This window comes from Gopherus flavomarginatus, chromosome 9 (assembly GCF_025201925.1).
Source record: "Gopherus flavomarginatus isolate rGopFla2 chromosome 9, rGopFla2.mat.asm, whole genome shotgun sequence".
Lineage (NCBI taxonomy): Eukaryota > Metazoa > Chordata > Testudines > Testudinidae > Gopherus > Gopherus flavomarginatus.
This window is the reverse complement of record NC_066625.1, coordinates 84,652,489-84,671,708: the sequence shown is the minus strand read 5'-3', so window position 1 is coordinate 84,671,708 and position 19,220 is coordinate 84,652,489. Positions and strand designations below refer to the sequence as shown.

The 19,220-nt window shown below is 42.0% G+C and overlaps 1 protein-coding gene across 3 annotated transcripts in view; it reads left to right on the top strand.

Annotated features, from left to right (window-relative positions):
* The window catches only part of CERS3 (ceramide synthase 3), a 61,446-nt gene extending 44,859 nt beyond the window's left edge, over positions 1 to 16,587 (top strand). For all 3 annotated transcript variants that reach the window (XM_050967158.1, XM_050967156.1, XM_050967157.1), the window contains one exon: positions 16,159 to 16,587. In XM_050967158.1, coding sequence (XP_050823115.1) covers positions 16,159 to 16,287 — 129 coding nt within the window. In that variant the 3' untranslated portion in view covers positions 16,288 to 16,587. The remainder of the gene's footprint in view (positions 1 to 16,158) is intronic.
* The last annotated feature ends 2,633 nt before the right edge of the window (positions 16,588 to 19,220 follow it).

Sequence of the window (19,220 nt, the reverse complement as noted above, 5' to 3'; positions counted from 1 at the left end):
TTGATTTTCCTGAAATCTCTACAAAACCTCACTCCTCCACACCCTCTCTTTTTCTCCCCTCCATTCCGGTGGTGAGAGTTCTCCACTTCACCTTTTTAAAATGCACAAGACTGTACATGATGATTCTGGGACACTAATACTCTATTTCTGCTCAGCCCCTGTGCTAGTCTTGGCTATGGGCTTCAGTTCTCACCTTTGACTGACAGGGAGACAGACCATTCCAAAGGTGGCAGAGTTTCCTACTGAGAGGCTGCTAACTGGACAACTTCAGCAGTCTGGCTCCAGTCTCCTTTCTGCCTGTGCAAGCTTGTGATAGGTTGCTGCTTCACAGAGGCTCAGGAGATTCCTAAGGTGATTTTTACCACTGGGGCCCCTTTTCAACCAGTCAGCTTCAATTGCTCAGAGTATCAGCCATGTAGAGCCTAGACAGTGAACTCTTAAGCATGAAATAAAGATTCCAACCTAGTCTTTGAAGAAAATTAAATTGATTCACTGGGCATTCCTGGAGTGGCAGGAGATCCTTTTTTAGTAAGCACTTCCCTCTCACCACCCACATCCAAGTGACTTCTGTCGGAACAGCTGTGCTAGCACCAAGGAAGCAAAAGAAAAATGCATGATGCCAGGCCAGCATGTCTGATTAGGTGTCTGGGTCAGTTCAGCTAGCCTGGGCAGCAGAGGGCAACAAAGAAAAGCCCTACCTGTAATGATTCCTCCTCCTCTGAGGTGGAGAAGGGTGAAAGCTAATTCCAGACACAAGTCTCCTGCTAATTATAGGCCTCTGACTACAATCTGTAAGAAGAAAAGGAAGAATGAAAAGAGAAGTGTCTGCCACTGCTCGACTTTAAAAGTGGGTGAAGCATGTGATTCCTACTTGGGTATTGAGGATTTTGAACAAGTCAGAGATCCTCATACAGAAAATTTGGGGAAACAAATCAGACAAGTGTGGAACTTTGTGTCCCTCCACTCACCATCTCTATGGTGTGCATCTCCCTGTGGGATCAGCCAAGGAGACCTCCTTCTGTGACAGATCCAGCTTGAGACACCCATCTAGGAAATTCAGGCCATGGTAAAGGTTTCAGAGGAGAGGGTTTCAGAGGGTGCCAGGAGCCTCATCACAAGACAAGTTCCTCTTCTGAGAAAGCTTTATACCATTTGCCTCATCACTGCCAGGACCCTCTCCTCTGGGGTAGGGATTGCCTCTCCTTGACAAGAGTGGGAAGCAGTAACTCCAGACTGGTGTGGTGTCTATCTCTGTTCACTGTCTTTTCCAACCATGCCACAAAAGGTGGAATCTTTCCTTACAATATTCATCAGCCTCCTGGACTATTTGGCCTGTTTCCCATGGCAGCTTCTGTTACTGGTGTTCTGTCAACAGCAAAGAGCCAAGTCTTCCCTAGCCAAATCACTGGACATCTTACAATGTGGCATGGCAATGGGCTAGCTGTGGCATGCTTATAGGCCTGTCTGCTTGAGGGGCTGGTAGATGGGTTCTATCCACTGATGTCCACGTGCATCCAGGCAATCTCTAACTTCAAGCCTAAATACTATCCTATCTTTTCTTCCCTGCAGCCTCAATCTAGTTCTCATGAGGTCTTTGTCTTTTTTTGAACTCCTTTGTTGTTCCCCTTGAGCTGCTCTTGTTTCCAGCAGAAATTATTTCTTGCTGTCTGTAGGCTATGGAGCCTTCTCTGGCAGTCCATAGGATGATGTATTTTGAGAGCCAAGCAGTGGACGGAGGAGGAGGTGGGGCTGTGAGAAGAATGCTCTGCTATAAAGTGGTCTGCAGAATCGAAACATTTGGAAAACCATTGAGGGTTGTTTTTTTTTTTTTAAGTATCTGGTTTTTTAGATCGATGCAAGGAACAAGCAGAAAAGGAGATTTTTCCTACCAGTTAATCAATTTCTGGGAAGTTCCCTGCGCCAAGGGTTGCTGTAGCTGGCAGTTATTCTTTGGGATTCTCTTTTCCCCACAATGGGCTCTTTGCTCATAGCACCGCTGTTGGGAATGTTAACCTGCTATTGTTAAGTGTTATGTCTAGTGAAAAGTATGTGGGAGCTAACCTGCAGAGGCCATCCAACGACATGTGGAGGAATAAAAGCTCCACCTTCTAATTGAGTCCTCTACCTGTCAGTCAAGATTGTGAACAAAGTCCATTGGTGCAGAGAATTTCCAAGAAATCTGATTGAAGGGAGGAGAGTGTCTTCTTCAGAGTTTTTCACAGAAACATTGTAAGGACAGTTCTGATTAGTTTGTTCAGAATCATTGCTTGTCACCATGATGCACATTGGCAATATTCTTATCATTCTTCTGGCAAGGACTTAACATCACAGTCCCATCACCAATGGATTTAACTTGCACTTGTTTGCCTACCTGCACTCCCTCGGAGTTGGGCATCTTCCTCTCACCCTTGTACAAATCTCCAGAGGGAAGTATAGCCCTTCAACTTATAATGCAGCCTTCAGTCTTGTACAGGCTTCTTGGTTGCCTGCTTATGTATCCATGTAGTAAGAGCAGCTATGGGAGGGAGGGCCTTGGAAGACCTTCATTCTTGAAACTGTCCTGCAATTATTACCTGAAAGTCCCACCTTGTTAGAAGGTGTTGAACCAGCTGGAAAATGAACTGGGTTCTACTGGCTCTTTGAGCAGTTTTTTCCCCATCCTGGTTATAAGGAGCGGTGAGACTAGCTCTCTAGAAGGAGAGGACATCGGAGATACTAGTCATGTCACTTAATGCCTATCTGGAAGGTGCTTAGATACCACAGTAATGGATGCAGGATAAGAGCCTGAATACAACAGCATAAGATTTAGGCTCTAAATGGAGGACCACTGGGAGCAGTCGTGCCTGCAGAAGCGATTTGGCCTGGATTTTGAGGTGTTTCATTTGAATTCCTTCCAGGAATAAAATCCAGGAACACGGTAAGTTTTTTTTTTTTTTTTGAGCTGCTACTACTTGTGTGTTAAGAGTTCACACATTTCAGATGCTAGTTAACGTCAGAAAACATCTAGGAAGTACTTAATAATTAGAAATGGTTTAAAAAAATAAATCTCAAAATAGCGAACCATTTTTCACTGGAATTTCAAGTTTTGACCAGCTCTGTTAATAATTTGTGCTTCTATAGCACCTCAGTGTCCCTGCTTTCTCAGCTGTGTCATGTATGGAGTCATGCAGACCTCTCACAGGAAGTGCAGCAAAGCCCAGTGTTTTCAAAGGTACTGAGTTTGACTTCAGTAGGAGCTGTGGGCACTTCATGAGAATAAAGAATCATATCTGTGGCTTCTTGCAATCTACCAAATGTAATGCCTCTTACCCTAGCCAGTTCAGCAGAAGTTTGCTTTGTTGATCTTGGGCCATAAATCAACACAGATCTAGTGAAGTCAATGGGGCAATGCCAGTTTTCACTAGCTGAGGATCTGGCCCAACAATTGTCTGTCTGTCTGTTGGCATGAAACAACTCCTTTTTGGTAAATCCTTGATCTAAAAATTCTCTGTTTGTGAAAATTGCCAGCCCAGAAAAGCGGTAAATGTGGATCAAACATTGGTTTTCCAATTCAGTAATTGCCTTTTTGCCCTCAGTATTCCTCATGCCTTGGCACTAGTTGACAGCTTTTATTGCTGCTCTTTTTGTGGGTAATTGTTTAACTTGTGTGTTTTTAATTTCCCAGGAGACTGTTTATAAAATGCTCTATTTGCTGGTTATACATATTTTTAAAACTATACATTGAAAAACAAACAGCCACCACCACCAACACAACACACCGTAAAGGCTAGCCAGCTTTTAGATCCTTCCGTTTAGGATTCAAAGGAAATATGAAGGGATTGGGGGATTTTTGAAATGTTTCCAGTTCATAGCAGATAGTTAGGAACCTATTGCTCATATTTCCAGATGAACTCCCAGTGGAGCTATGCTCTGTTAAACTTAAAAAAAAAAAAAAAAAAAAAGGTTTGGAGAACACTAGTTTGTATTTAATTTAAACAAAAGGAAATTTCTCTCTCTCTCTCCTATTTAAAGTAGATAGATGATTCAGGTAAAGTCCCCTCCACAATACTCTCTTTGGCTTTTTGAGTGGCTTATTTTTTGTCCTGGAGTAATTAGTGGAAAGCCAGAGCCATGCTGAAACATATACAGCTTTAATTTAGGCACAGACAGGTTGGCTCCCATCTGCTGCCTAATGTGGCAAGCCATTCACTGCAGTCATGTAAGTAATATGTAAGCAACCAGAAGAGTTCCAAGTACAGTCCACAGGCCCAACGAGATCCCCATATTTCCACAGTGTGCTCAAGAGGTATCATTAATACAGAGGTGCAGCTGGAAAGCCCACTGCTCTGAGTATGTTGTGCTCTAACTTGATTCATGTGATGGTCTTCATTTTGTGTCAAGTTAAAACATTCTCTGTTGAGAACTGTGGTCTCGAGGGGCTATATTTTCATCATACAGTGGTAAAGATGAGGCCAACTGAGGTAACCAAGTTTGTACCTGATATTAGCGGTGACTAAGGTGGCTATTTTCGCTAAGATCATATTTTGTGGGCATGCGGGGGTTCTTTAATTACATCTGTCTCCCGGGGTTGAATAACATGCTTCCATATTAGGAAAACCAGAAAGAAACATATTGGGCAAGAGAGAGGCTTTTGTCATTCAAGTGATCAGATATTTTGCAGGCTCTGAATAGTTATTATCATTATAGGGATTATATAAGAATGCTCATAACCAATGTGCTGTTTCAGGTACTCAACCTAAATGCAATACTATACCTCACTAAGTAAAGAAAGTCCAAGTGCCTGATAAGCCGTTTTGTAGCTAATCAACCATTCATAATAAGGAATAAAAGTGCATGCCCTGATAAAGGTTCACAACACTGAACCTTTGAACTCTTTGGCTTAATGCAAGTTTTTTGTTGTAGGGTAAAAAAAAGTTCACATTACAAAATGGCATCAAAATGCTCATTATATTACTCTTTGTTTCTTTGCCAACTGTGGATTTAAAATTGGAATCATTCAATGAGCAGTGGGACATTGAGTCACTCAGTACCTCCTGGGCTTCTGACATTATCATAAAGCCACGTATACTCGAGTGCAAGATTTAGGTAGTGGATTTCAATAACGCAACCAAGAGATTTTATTGAAACCACAGAGAACCTGATTAACTGAACACAATGATTTATTTCTTCTGAACAATCAATGTATTGTAGCTCCAGTTACGTATATGTTGTGCTGAGTGGTAATACAAGTGAGATTTGGTAAGAGAATTGATTCCTTTAATTGAAATCAGGGGCTTACTGTAACAGTTGCATCTAAAATCTGTTTTATTTTACCAGGTTATTCATTTCAATATTTGAGGAAGGTAATGTAATCATTTTTTAACTTTGTGCTCTCGAATGCCTGTTGGAGTACACCCTGAAAACTCTGCATGGGAAGCATTGGGAGTTGAGCATGGCATAGAAGAGGAAGATTCAGTTAAAGGCATTTTGTAGGCACAAGATGCTCAACATAATTAGCATAAAGATTTTGCATTTAATTTGAATGCAATGAAGGAAACAGTCAGACAATCCATCTTCTACTGAGGATCGTAGTCAGTTATGTTGGCTAGAGAATGATAAGCTGAAAGGAAAATAATTTGTCCAATAAAACCTTCCATGCTGGAAATGTAGACCAGTTTGCTTCAATCCAAATATAGACTGCTTACATTCCTGTGGAGACTAAAGGCAAATTAAGCTGTATGTTACCTGATTGAATTGCACATGCTGAGTTTAGAGTTTTATCAACATTATAGTACTATTTTTTGGAAAGTTATCCCCCTCTATCTATTGGGACTGACTTTTTATTATCGCTCGTTTTTTATCTTTGCATTGTAAGATGCTGTGGAACGTACTGCCCTTAATTTAGAAAGTCAGGATCTGGTCGACACATATTTAGATTTTGAAATGAAAAAAATGTTCTTAAGAGAAAGTTAAAGTTGTAAATAGATATCTGTTAAATCAAACCACCATTATTCATCACATTATTGTAACAAATGACAAACATTAGAAAGTATGAAAATTCTGCATAAAAATTCACATGTTTGAAGGTCAGGTACTTAGGAGGTTGTAGTTTCAAAAAATTTAAACATCATTGTCATAAACATACAGCTAAGGGTAGCATAAAATCCCTTCTTTACCTATAAGGCAGTGTTTCCCAAACTTGGGACACCGCTTATGTAGGGAAAGCCTGTGGTGGGCCAGGCCGGTTTGTTTACCTACTGCGTCCGCAGGTCCAGCTGATCGCGGCTCCCACTGGCCGCGGTTCACTGCCCCAGGCCAATGGGAGCTGCTAGAAGAACATGCAACAGAAAACACGTATGTTTCTTTAGAAGTTTCCATTGCATGCATGAATTACAATAGTGTGTGGTACAATGATGTAATCCTGGCTCATCTCAGGTGCAAAGGTGTGAAAGAGCAAAGGCAATGAGGGTGCTGCCTGCAGGAGATTTGGAGCCAGGAGCAGGCTTGCTAAATGAGCTAACCAGAGATACTGGCACTGAGTGGGAACTGAAGCAGTTGTCGATGGAGCTGACTCTGGGAAGTTTACAGGGAAGAGTCAGCAGTGAGTGGCGCCACTGCAAGCCGAACCCCCTGGCAGGTCACTTATAAAAAAGGAAAAGGAGTAGCTGGAGGAAACTTCTTGCTCACCTAGGCGCCTTGTGACAGATTTTGGTGAGTTTTACTTTTGAATTATCATCTGAATAGACCCTGACTCCCATGAGGGTGGTGGTTGAACAAGCTAGTGTGTGGAATCTCTATAAAAGAGCCTGGAAGATGGAGAATAAAGTGCAGAGCAGAGGTACACCACCCACAAGAGGAAGTACAAAGGGAGCCCATTTATCTGCAAAAGGTCTATAGCTGATATTAGCACAAGAAATGTATAAACAGGGAACTTGTGGCTTGAATCTGAAGTATTAGATCTCTGATCAGTACTTAAAGAATGTGTGTGCAGCCATCATCAAAGCAGCACCTGGTATCCAGCCTGTAACTAGTTTAGTTTTCTAAGATTGTGGTTCAGATTTTTCTAACTTTCAAATGTTTGTTGCTTAGCCTTAACTCTACATTTCTTATTTTAAAAAGTGTAGCATAGAGGAATTGCGTAGTATCCCTTTAAATAGCTTGTGAGCCCTCTAGAAGCTCTTCCTGTCTTTTGCAGTTCAGAAATGGCCAGAGAGCAGTGTGTACATATGTAGCTAGAGCATGTATGTTGTATATCGTTATTCAGACCCTATTGTGCTCAGGGAAGGGGATGACTTTATATTACGCACTGTATAAAAAGCAAAAGTCAAAGCAAAATGTTGGAGTTTTTTGTTTTGCTTGTTAATGATGTTTATTCACATCTTAACTCTATTTTAGGGGTGTGTGGATGTTTGTTTCCTACTGTTATCATTTTCAGATATTTTAAAATTTATCTGGACAGATTTCTTTCGGTAGCAGACTTAATACTGATTCTCTCTGCCCAAAGGTGGCCGCTTATGCACACAAGTTGTCACTTTAATTGTAGTATAGTATACTTAAAGTGGTATAACCCCCTTTAATGTGGATGCAGTTATACCAATATAAAAATGGTTTAGCTCATTCCCATAAAGGAAGGGAAATAACTGTATTGGTATAAGGCATCTTTTTATCAATATAGCTGTGAACACACTAGGGCTTTCACCAGTATAACAACTTGGGTAAATGATCTCACATACCCTCAACTTTACAAGTATAGAGCAGATTTTGTACCGATCACTTCTACCACACTCAATGAGCCTTACCACTGATCCCTGACAGAAGTGAATGCCTTTTCAAGGGCAAGTCAAAGATGGGCTGGAGATGGAATTTTGATATATCAGAAGAGCTAATAGCAGAACTTCTCTTTGGGTTCCTCTATTCTGATCACGTCCGGGCTGTATGAATAACCAGACCTTGGCCTTGATAGGCTGCTAAGACTGCTCAGTTTTTTCTTTTCCCTGTGCCATCCCTGTAATGTTTCTAAATCGGATCTGTACTTTGATGTGGTGACAGTTTAAGATCGAAGGGTGGGGCTCTGACAATTTGCAACATGGTTAGGTTTTGTTGACCACAGACTGCCGAATTAGGGTGGATAATGTACTTTTCTACTACTTGCCCTTACTCTTCTAAGAGCTTGGAAGGTTCTGATGCTAAGGCTGCATTGTTGTTTTGGTATCAGTTTTACTGATTTCTGCCTTGCTAACTGCTTTGGCATTGTCTTCCCCTCTGCTTTCACACGTGACACTTTGAATATTGGGTAGCAGATACTGGGGTCAAACCCTAGGGTTCATATTCAGTCAAAGCTGCCTTTGGCTTTGATCAGAGAGGGCAGGAAGAACATTGCCCTGTGTACACCAGCATTTGGAAGCACAATGCCTGTGGAGGCTAGGAGTTGGCTGGAAGCACGCTCATCAGCAGCACATGCTTTACCTTGATTATGGCTATAACCTGTGCTCCTCTAAGTACAGTTCTGCAGCTGCTTGCCAGTGTGCTGGGCATACTCTGCCCAGACAGGCCTTCACTGAAGTGGTGGGTGCTGTTTGCAGCACTCATACAACCCCTCCCCCTTTCCTCCTCTTTCACAGTGCTTATAAGCCTACATCACCCACACTGGCTATTCTGGCAAAGGACCATTCGGAATAAGAGGTTCCTTGCACCTCCATCCTCAACCCAGTGACAGCCCTAATTTGGTTGTAATATTCTCATTGTGCCTTGTCAGCAGCACTAGGCAAAATGCAAAACCATGAACTTGACCAGGAGGCCAAGAAGGTAAAGACTAGTGTTCACTTGCACATTTGGAGCCAAGTTCACTGCTGTTTTAAATGGGGCAGCTCCATTGACTTTAGTGGAATTTCACCCATTTATACCAGCAGAGAATTTGAAATCTGCTCACCTCTTCAGTTATGGCCTCAGTCTGTTCCCTTGAAAGTCTGTGGGAGTTATGCCCTTGGCTTCAGGGGAAGCAGGACCGAGCTCTTGTGGTAGTTTATATTATATCTTTTTAATTCAGTTGTTTCTGGTTCGGGGTCATCACGGTGAGCTCAGAATGCATTTGCTTTTCTTAGTCCTAACTAGCTCTGATTATAAACTTGTCTAGAACATTGTACAGGATAGCCCATTAATCCCAGTTAAGGGGAAAGATAGCTAAACCACAGCTGACCACATTAGACATAGACATTAGACTTCCTGGCAAATCTCTCAGGGAGTGGTTATGGCTGCCATTGACCTGCAGAATCTTCAAAATGGAGACAATACCCCACATGAAAGAGCTCTTTAATCTTGCACAGGAAAGCATAACAAGCACTAATGGCTGGAAGTTAAAGCCAGACAAATTTGAATTAAAAATAAGGCACACATTTTAACAGCAAGGGCGATTAACCTTTGGAACAACCTACCAAGGGAAGTAGTTCATTCTTCATATCAAGACTGGATGCCTTTCTGGAAGATTTGCTTTAGTTAAACACAAGTTGCTGGAATCATAACAGTAACTAGATGAAATTCTCTGGCTTCTGTTACACAGCAGGTCAGACTAGAGGACCTAATGGTCCCTTCTGACCTTCAAATCTATGAATTTAAGAATCATCCTTTTTAAAAAGATGATGGGGAGGCAGGGAGGCTTTTTCTTTGTATTAACTAGACAAATTAGGCCTGATTCTCACACTGGCATGAATTGGGGGCGGCCCCATTGAAGTCAGTGGAGTTACACCATTGCAAGTTTGGTGTAATCAGGCCCATTGTGTCTGTAAAGCCCCCTTTTCTGTTCTTTCCATAGGATTTGGTGCTCGCAGTTTGCATGATACAGATAACAGCAATAAAAAGGTAAAGAGCCAAAACTGACTTGACAAATACGGTTGATTTAACTAAAAGAGGGAGACTGAGCAGCAGGTGGAAGGTTAAAGAAAAGGGAAAAGATTACAGACGTGCGGCTTTGGCCTCACTACAGATGACTCTCCTGGAGACTTTAGAGCATTAGTGTGCTTCTCGTGAACTTTTGAAACCATTCACCCATTTAGAATGATTAAATCAATTAGTCATCCAGAACATAAAATATACGTCTGTTCCCCCAAACCCCTTATAGAAAATTCAGCCAATACTATGAAACAAAAGCACTGGTAATGAATGACAGCCTCGACTCTTATATCTGCAGTTTACCAGCTGTTAAACTTTTGGGAGTATATTAATCAATTTATAGTACAGTGGAGACCTTTTCTTTGAGGTGGAAAACACCAGCATAATATATGATGTGCTGGGGTCAGATAAAGTATCTTGGAAGTAAAGCAGTGAAAGCCTCGGAACTGTTACGTTATCTGTCATCCTTAAAGGGTCAGAGTTAAATAAGCACAAGCTCAATTAATGATATTCTAATAGCTTTCTAATAGTCCACTGTAAACAATTTGAGTGCAGAATTGTTTTCTAGTTACAGAAGAAGTTACTGCTGCTTAAAGTTCTGTCCTAGCTTAACTTCCCGTGCCCTCCAATTGCTCAAACAATTCTGCAGTACTAGAGACAGTGTTTCTAAAGCAAGGGCTTTGGAAGTGCAATCAGTTGTTCAGAAAGCATTTGTTTGATTTAAAAGATGCAAAGGAGGAGAGCTAGATCTATTTCAGTGTCAAAATTAAAGTTGATGCCTTTGCAGTTTGCTTCCATCTGGATAGTGGTCAAGACTTGAAAAGTCATAAACCTTTCCAGAACTGAACAGGCTTGATCTGTAACCGGTGTTGTGCTCAGAACACGAAAGAAATACACACTTGCTGGTCTAAAATCCTTAGGATATTATCTCTCGTAGAGAAGTTTATTGTGTTTCTGGATGATAATTCTGAATAACCTATTTTGCCCTTCCTGTATTTATTACCTTTCACTGAAGGACTTCAAGGGCCTAACAAACATCAATTGATGTACTATAGGTAATTGTTGCTATCTCTGTTTTTTATAGCTGGGGGACTGAGCCACGAAGAGGTAAAATGCATTGCCCGAGTTCAGAGTAAGTCAGGTGCAGAGTTGAGACTAGAACCCGCGTCTCCTAACTCCCAGTTCTACACTTTAAATGCTAGACCACAGTCCACTCCTGTGGGGAGTATGGACTCATGTAGGTATAGCTATAGCTTGCATTTAGCATGTTCCACCCCAAGGCATTCCAAAGCAGATCACAAGCTATGTACAGTTAATGGGGCAGATGGGCAAGGGAGCTATTAGCAGAGAGAAGGGCAGGAATCAAGTGGTGTTCAAGTGTGCGGTGAAGAATCTTTGGCCAGGCACACTAGGGCTAATGAAAAGTGGTGTGAGATTGTTAATGTCTATGTCCATTAGAAAGGGGATAGATAATAAGATGGAAAATATCATCATGCTACTATATAAATTCATGGTACAATCACACCTTGAATACTGTGTGCAGTTCTGGTCATCCATCTCAAAAAAGATATTAGCTTTGAAAAAGAAACAGAGAAGGGCAACAAAAATGATTAAGGGTATGGAACAGCTTCCGTATGAGGAGAAAGTAAAAAGACTGGGTCTTTTCAGCTTGGAAAAGAGATGAATAAAAGGGGATATGATAGAAGTCTATAAAATTGTGAATGGCGTGGCGAAAGTGAATAAGGAAGTGTTATTAACTCCTTCTCATACCACAAGAAACAGAGGTCACCAAATGAAATTAATAGGAACCAGGTTTAAAACAAAAGGAAGTATTAATTCACACAACACACAGTCAACCTGTGGAACTCATTGCCAGAGGATGTTGTGAAGGCCAAAACTATAACGTGGTTCAAAAATGAATTAGAGAAGTTCCTGGAGAATAGATCCATCAATAGCTATTAGCCAAGATAGTTAGAGATGCAACCCCGTGTTTAAGGTGTCCCTAGCCACTGATTGCCAGATGCTGGGCATGGACAACAGGTTGGATCACTCAGTGGTTGCCTGTTCTGTTCATTCCCTCTGAAGCATCTAGCATTGGCCATTGTTGGAAGACAGGATAACTGGGCTAGATGGACCATCCATTGGTCTGAGCCAATATGGCCATTCTTAGAGAAGACCAGACCATGTTTTATAAGATTTCTTTCAGAAGATCCCACACCCAGAAAACTCCATGGTACAGTTTAGCTACCTTGGAAGGAGGAAGACCTGAGTTGAGGAGTTAGGATGAAAGGGCAACCACCTGTCTTGTATTTAAAGATGTCTGTTATCTGGTGATCAGAGCTTTTTAAACTATGTACTTATGAAAAGGCCTATGCGCTATGGACAAATATATCCTTTTTGTACAATAACATAACTCGTACTGAAAAAGCATCCCATAGTGACACTTTTGTAACTTATTTTGGGAGAACAAAGTGTGCCTTTGACTGCAAGGTCTACAGAACTGTCCTTCCAAGGCCCCAATTCAGCAATCCATCCCTATTCAGCAAACCACTGAAATACATGGCTGACTTCAAGCATTTTTCTTAAGTCCTATTTGCCTTCAGTGGAGCATGAGAAGGTGCTTAAAATTAAGTATATGCTTAAATGTTTTGCCTAAATGGACACATAGTTTGGCTTCACCAAACCACACTCTCCTTTAGCATTCAGCTGTATGAGCCTGTTCCAAAGCCTACTGATATCAGTGGGGTCTTTCCACTGACTTTAATGGGGTTTGAATCAGGCCCCATATTCTGATTTGATTTGTATTTGTTTCCTAAATATTTCTAGTGGCAAAAATTAACCCCAGAAAACCTTTCTGCCTTTGATCATACATACAAAACACAGCACTAACAGGAAGTAGCAGAGGTGATCCTAATGAGATGAGACCTCATAAATTGCATGTGTGGGAAAGGTTGCTTTTCCTTTACTCTAACTGATGACATGCCAAGTTTATTCTGCAGTATTTACATTAAGATTTGCTTGTTTTGGTCCCCTTTGCATGTTGTTCAGGAAGAGACAAAAGAAGAGCCCCAGGAAGTTTATACTTCGTGAGGAGACCAGTGGAGTTTATTCTTTAATTTTCTTTCTAGTCCTATATGTTTTCATTGAAACTTTATATATAAAGGGGAAGTAGGATTGCAGTCAGCTAAGTTACTACTGTAGCGGTCATTTATTCTTATGTCTGAATGTACTGCTGATGGACGATGCCAGACTAATAGCCCTGAGCAATGAAATCATCAGTTATTCACAAAGCCGCTACAGGATGGGCAGTAACAGCACAGTCTTCCCCTATAGTGCGCCTCGTCTCTGACCTGGCTGGAACTGGGGTGGATGTCAATCTCCAGCCCCATTCAGCCCTTGGCTGAGATTTATAACAAAGGGGATCAACGTGTGGAGTCCAAATGTCCTTGCTATAGGAAATGTAACTGGAAGGGAAGAAAGGGAATGCTGGAGACCTGTGTGAAATTTGCCAAGTTATTTCATGTGTGGGAATATAAAAGCAATATTTAGCCACCCAATGCCAATGTATTTGTCATGGAGCTCCTGCCATCAAACACGCATCTGAGCACCGCACATGCAATAACTAAGAATCTCAAACAGGGTCCCCCTTCCCTGGTTACAAGCACCTACTAGCCCCTCCCTGTAGGACAAAGACACCTCAGTTGGAGGGGCAGATGCACAAGTGATGTAAACTGTCCTCACTCCAGTGACGTCATTCGAGTGCTCAGGTAATTCTCTGCCAAAACCGTTATGTTTAAAAGGAAGCAAAGATTTGGTGTACTTAAACCAAACCTTCACTGTTTGATCCCAACTCCGGAAAATGATGCAGCATTTTGCTTATGGTGTGACAAGGCAAAAAGTGGAAAAGGAATAGATTTTATGTATTATGCCAAATGTCATCAAATTGTCATTGTATTCGGATGATCTTTCTTAGCTTCTTCTAAACCTCATTGTGATGTGTTGCAGCAGATGCCAGACACCTGTTTTTAGCTGGCAGGAGGGAGGTAGTTACCACCTGGCATGTTTTTGGTCATCTGAGCAGGAAGAACTATGGACCAGGTATTCAACATTCTTTCTCTGAGGAAAAAACCTCTCCCAAGCGATTTAGGAACAAAGTCCCTCCCTCACCCATCTGCCCCTCGCTCCAGAGAATGACCCCTTCCTTTCTCACAGGGCTTTGAATATTTATATCACTACTGCAGATACTGTAATTTTTCTAATAATAAATCTGACTTGGTTAATCTGTGTAAAACAGAAGCTTGGGGGCGGAGTTGTCTCTTGTAAATGAGGAGGTGATACATGTGCCATGGCGCAAGGAAGAGTATTTTGTGATTACTGAATTTCGAAGAACTAGGGTAACCCCTGGAGACGTTGAGATGCAAACAGGAATTCTGGAGTGGCAGTAGTTTACATCTATTAGTAATGAGCAACTTCTTAGCTTCTGCTTCTTTGTTACTGTATTAATAATGCTTAGCCCATACATAATGTTTCTTTCATCTTCCCTGCACTTCACCACCATTAGTTAATCCTCACAATACCTGGCATTTGTTATTACCATTTTCCGAACAGGGGAAATTGAAGGGGTCAAGAGACTTATCAGGCATCTGAGGAAGTGGGTATTCACCCACGAAAGCTCATGCTCCAAAACGTCTGTTAGTCTATAAGGTGCCACAGGATTCTTTGCTGCTTTTACAGATCCAGACTAACACGGCTACCCTCTGATACTTATCAGGCAAAGACTGCTTTGGCATACGTCAGGATGAGAGTGTTATCAATGTTGGCCAATTATAGGCCAGTCGTCTGTTTTTGAGTGGCATAGCAGGTCTGACACTTTCTAGGGTTTTCAGATCTCCTTGTCTATTTGGCAATCTGGTTGTGAGAAAGAGACTGCACTCACCTGTGTGATTGCTGGTCTCCTTCTGGTGATGGACAAAGATTAAAATATCCCTCCTGATTCTTCTAAATATGGCATCGGTCTCTGATACCACTGAACATGTACAATGTCTCCAATTGCTAATCCGCAACAAGGGTTCTTATATGAGGCGTCAACGGGGGTTCACTTTGTTAACCCACTTGCAGGAAGATTGTGAAGTATTTGGGGCAGATGATACTCAGCCCTATGTCCTCTCTGCATCAAACCCAGAGGATGATCTTTGAGATGTGTCCAGTCCCTGGGAGATAATGAAGTTTAGATGAGTTGGCTGAGACTGGTGGAGTCCAGATAAAATGGAAAATGACTCTGGTTGCCTGAGGGAACCAACAGAGGAGATGTCAGCAGTCATATCTTCCGCTTCGATGGAGTTGTCCATCCTTTATTAACAGAGCTCAACATGGTTGCTCCTGGACATTCTGATATCTGCAGCTGCTGAGAGCACTTTTGCATCTTCATGTGAAAAGAAAGTTGCATTCTTTCCTATTGGGTGGTGGGCTGCACTGCAGTTTTCATGCATTTATTATCTCCCCATTGGATGGCTGCAATATGGTCTACTTGGGGTGATACATGAAAACAACTTGGACAACTATGTTCATCCATAGGAGTGTATCATACATAGTTCATAATATACCTGGGTGCCAAAGGTAGCACTAGCTTCCATTCTGTTTCCAGGTGTGATTCAAGGTGTTGGTTCTAATCTATTAAGTGATATGTGTATTTTGTCATGTGTCCATTAGAGACCATCTTTCCTTCCATCCCTTAGCCTATCAGTTTTGAGCAGCCAGAACATTTACACTGACTCTTAAGTCTCTGCGTTTGGCTAGCGGCAGGAAGTTCTGAGCGAAAGGCCTTCAGCCCTAGTCTGACATTGGCCTTCCACTACTGGTCTCATGCAGCCTACATTCAATGACCTTTTGTGTTTGTTGCAAGACCCATCTGCTCACACAGGCTTTTGCTGATGAGGGTGGAACATGAAGCAGTTGGTGGTGAGTTGGCAAGTGGACATGCTGTAATTTCTGGTGTCTTTTGTACACTCTCTCTACCCCAATGGTATTTATAAGTGTACTTGATACATTAATAAATACGTACAATTATTGGCTGGTATTTCCAAAGCCACCTAGAGGATTTGAATACGCAGTTCGCACTAAAATGAATGAGAATTGCTTGTCCAAACCCCATAGTCCATTTTTTAAAATCTCGCCCATTATCTTTACTGCCCTGCCAAATGCAAGCATATACTTTGTCTGACAGCAAGTGTAATAAATGCAGTTTGTGATAGTAAATATTTGCATGAGGTGACTGTGCTTTCTTCTTCTGTATAGGACTTGAAAGATGACCGGAGTGATGAAGAAGAGGAAGACTCCCTCACTGATAATGAAGAGTGCACGAAGAATGGCAGCAAGAACGGCTATGGGTTGAGCAGACACCAACTCTTAAACAACAATAATTAGATCCAAGCCTGCACCACCTCCTGCAGTGTTGCTTAACCCAACGTACAGTACAGAGCTTAAAGTCAACAGGTTTAAGAAGTGTGTGATTGATTTATTGCTGGTTACTAGACCTGGAAGAAAGCTCATTTTAGAAAGGGGGCAGGGCACCGCTTAACATGACTAAGTGTGTTAATGACCCACTTTCTGAATTACTGCATACAAATGTGTGAAAAACATATCTAGAATCTGTAAATCGCTCTTGAAATGCTCAAGAATTTCAAAACTGTCTCAGAACACTTAAAATCTAATGGATTTAATCATACATTGCAAATCTGAGAAAAGCCAGGCAACTTTACTCAATAATTTGAGTGGTGTTTCCATATATTTTTAGAAGCGTATAGCTGCTGTGAACCCCATTAAAGATCAGAATTGCAAGAAAATCTATAACACTGGGATATATTATCTAGCATTTTACGCATCCTCTTTGCGTTTCAGCCCTTAGCACTGGGCTGCTGCTTGTGAATTAGATCTAATTCCCATGTGGCTAGGGGCAGCTAGCAAGTAGGCTCTGGGGCTATTATTCAAGTTTATTGTTTGTGCTTCCCTGACATGCCTCCTTCACTTAAAGAAGCAATTGTTAGATCCTTGCTCAAAAAAATCCATTCTTTGAAATGGCAGATAATCTCTTCAGCTATCGCCCATCTCAAGTCTTCTGTTTCAGGGGAAGGATTTTCAAGAAAGTAGTGGCCAAAAAAAAAACAAAATTCATTCATTAATAGGGTTTGTAACATTTTTGAGACTGGATTACTGCATTGAGTTCTGCAGGAGGCTACACTGTCGAACCACTCAGCAATTACAGCTAGTCTAGGGTGCCATGCCTACTCAGTCATTGGAGTCTTGCACAAAAAGAGCACTTGAGCTCTGAGCTTTCCAATACTCTGGCTACCAACCAACTTCCAGACGAAGTTTCAGAGGTTATTGACTTATAAAGCCCTAAATCAGTGGTTCCCAACTTTTGTATTGGTGACCCCTTTCGCACAGCAAGCCTCTGAGAGTGACCCCCCCTTATAAATTAAAAACACTTTTTAATATAGTTAACACATTATAAATGCTGGAGGCAAAGCGGGGTTTAAGGTGGAGGCTGACAGCTTGCGACCCTTCATGTAATAACCTTGCAACCCCCTGAGGGGTCCCAACCCCCAGTTCAGGAACCCCTGTCCTAAATGATTTGTGTCCCCTTGTAGAGACAACTTCTGCCTATGTGGTTCTGCAGCCCTTGAAGTGATCTGATTCACTCAAGCTAACAGCTCAGGAGAGACAAAGGGGGCTACTGACACAGGGTCCTTATTGAGAGGCCGTTGTATTTAATACTCTTCTCCCCGTTCTGGCTGCAAGAGCCTGAATTTGGTGACCTATAGGGCACGCTGCAGAATTCACTTGTTTTCCCTGGTTTACTTTGAAATTGGGAAGGATGAGTGAGGGGCTGGAGGATTTGCTCGGATAGGAAATGTTGCTAGGGGCTTCAGTAGCGTAGCTAGGGAGGGAGCGGGGCAGTGGTACTCTCCTGCCAAGCACAAGCAGCTCCTTTTCAATTTCTTGGTGCCTTTTTAATTTTTGCTCACCCGGCGGTGCTCCAGGTCTTCGGTGGCAGGTCCTTCGCTTGCTCTGGGAGCGTTCGGCTTCACCAAAGGACTGGCCACTGAAATGCCTCCAAAGACCCATGGAGTGAGTGAAGGACCCGCTGCCGAACCGCCGCCGAAGACCTGGAGCGCCGCCCCATCAGTAAACACGCTGCTGGACGAGTAAAAGTGCAATAGCATGTGGCGCCTTTTTTGGTGATCGCTACGCCACTGCTTGGGACTCGCGTTTTGTGTTATAAGCTATGGGAATGGTCTCTTACGGGGAGTGGAAATTGGAGGATGTCTGCCTGTGGTCTTTTTGACCAATGAAACTTTATTTAATTTTTGGGGAGAGGAGGGGAGTAGAGTGCCATGAGCAGTGATTATCCTTTATTATAAATCAATGGAATTACACTAGAGAAGGAATCTGGCCCAGTGTATTTTGAAAGCATACAAGGGAAAAAACCAGTCGTTGGGATAGTCAGTGCTATATTTTGTGCTTGCCAATGCTTGCACTGATTGGGGTGAGCAGCCAGTTATCTCAATGTCTGCAGTATTCCCTTGTACTACTTTGTGCTCGATGTAGGAAATACAATCTCTTGCAGCATTCAGGGTATCTCACTGCCAGTTCTTAAGTAAGCAGCAGCTAGCAAGTGTTTCTGGGTCATCCTTGCTTATAAATGCTCACATCGAATCGTTTAAATGCATTAAAATGGCTTTTCTCAGCAAAATGTGAACATAGGAAGTCCAGGCTATATGTTCCTTTATAAGAGCAGTGGATATATAGTAATATATTCTGCAAATGTTGAGCGATTCTGGGAGATAGCCAGTGCGTATTTTTTAATTTTGATTCCAAAAATCTTTCCTGATATGAAAAAGAGAGGAACCCATAATGGGAAAGAGAGAATGCTGAACTCTTCCATGGAGTGAGCCTGAATTTATAATGCAAGTTGTTGCCAACGCTTGCCATTCTTGTTGGGCAAAATTTCCATTGAAATCAATTAAAGTTCCTGGGAGTTTTGTCTGGGTAAGGATTCTGGACTGCTCCTTAATGCATATCTCTGAACTGTCTCTTGTTAGAAGGGATATTCCTCACATTAGCCCCAAATATGCCTCTTCCCCACTCTGACCTTGCTTCATATCCTGCAAATTATTAACAGGAACAAGAAGCTGGCATTAGAGAGAATGTGATTCATGCTAAAGAAATTAATTTCACATTGCTTCAAGATCCTTGTCCTGTCTTTTCCATGTCCCTTGTTTTGGATCTTTGTACCACGGTGTGTTCTGCATTTGGACCTTAGCATGTTGAGAGATATGAAGTAGTGGAGAGTTTAA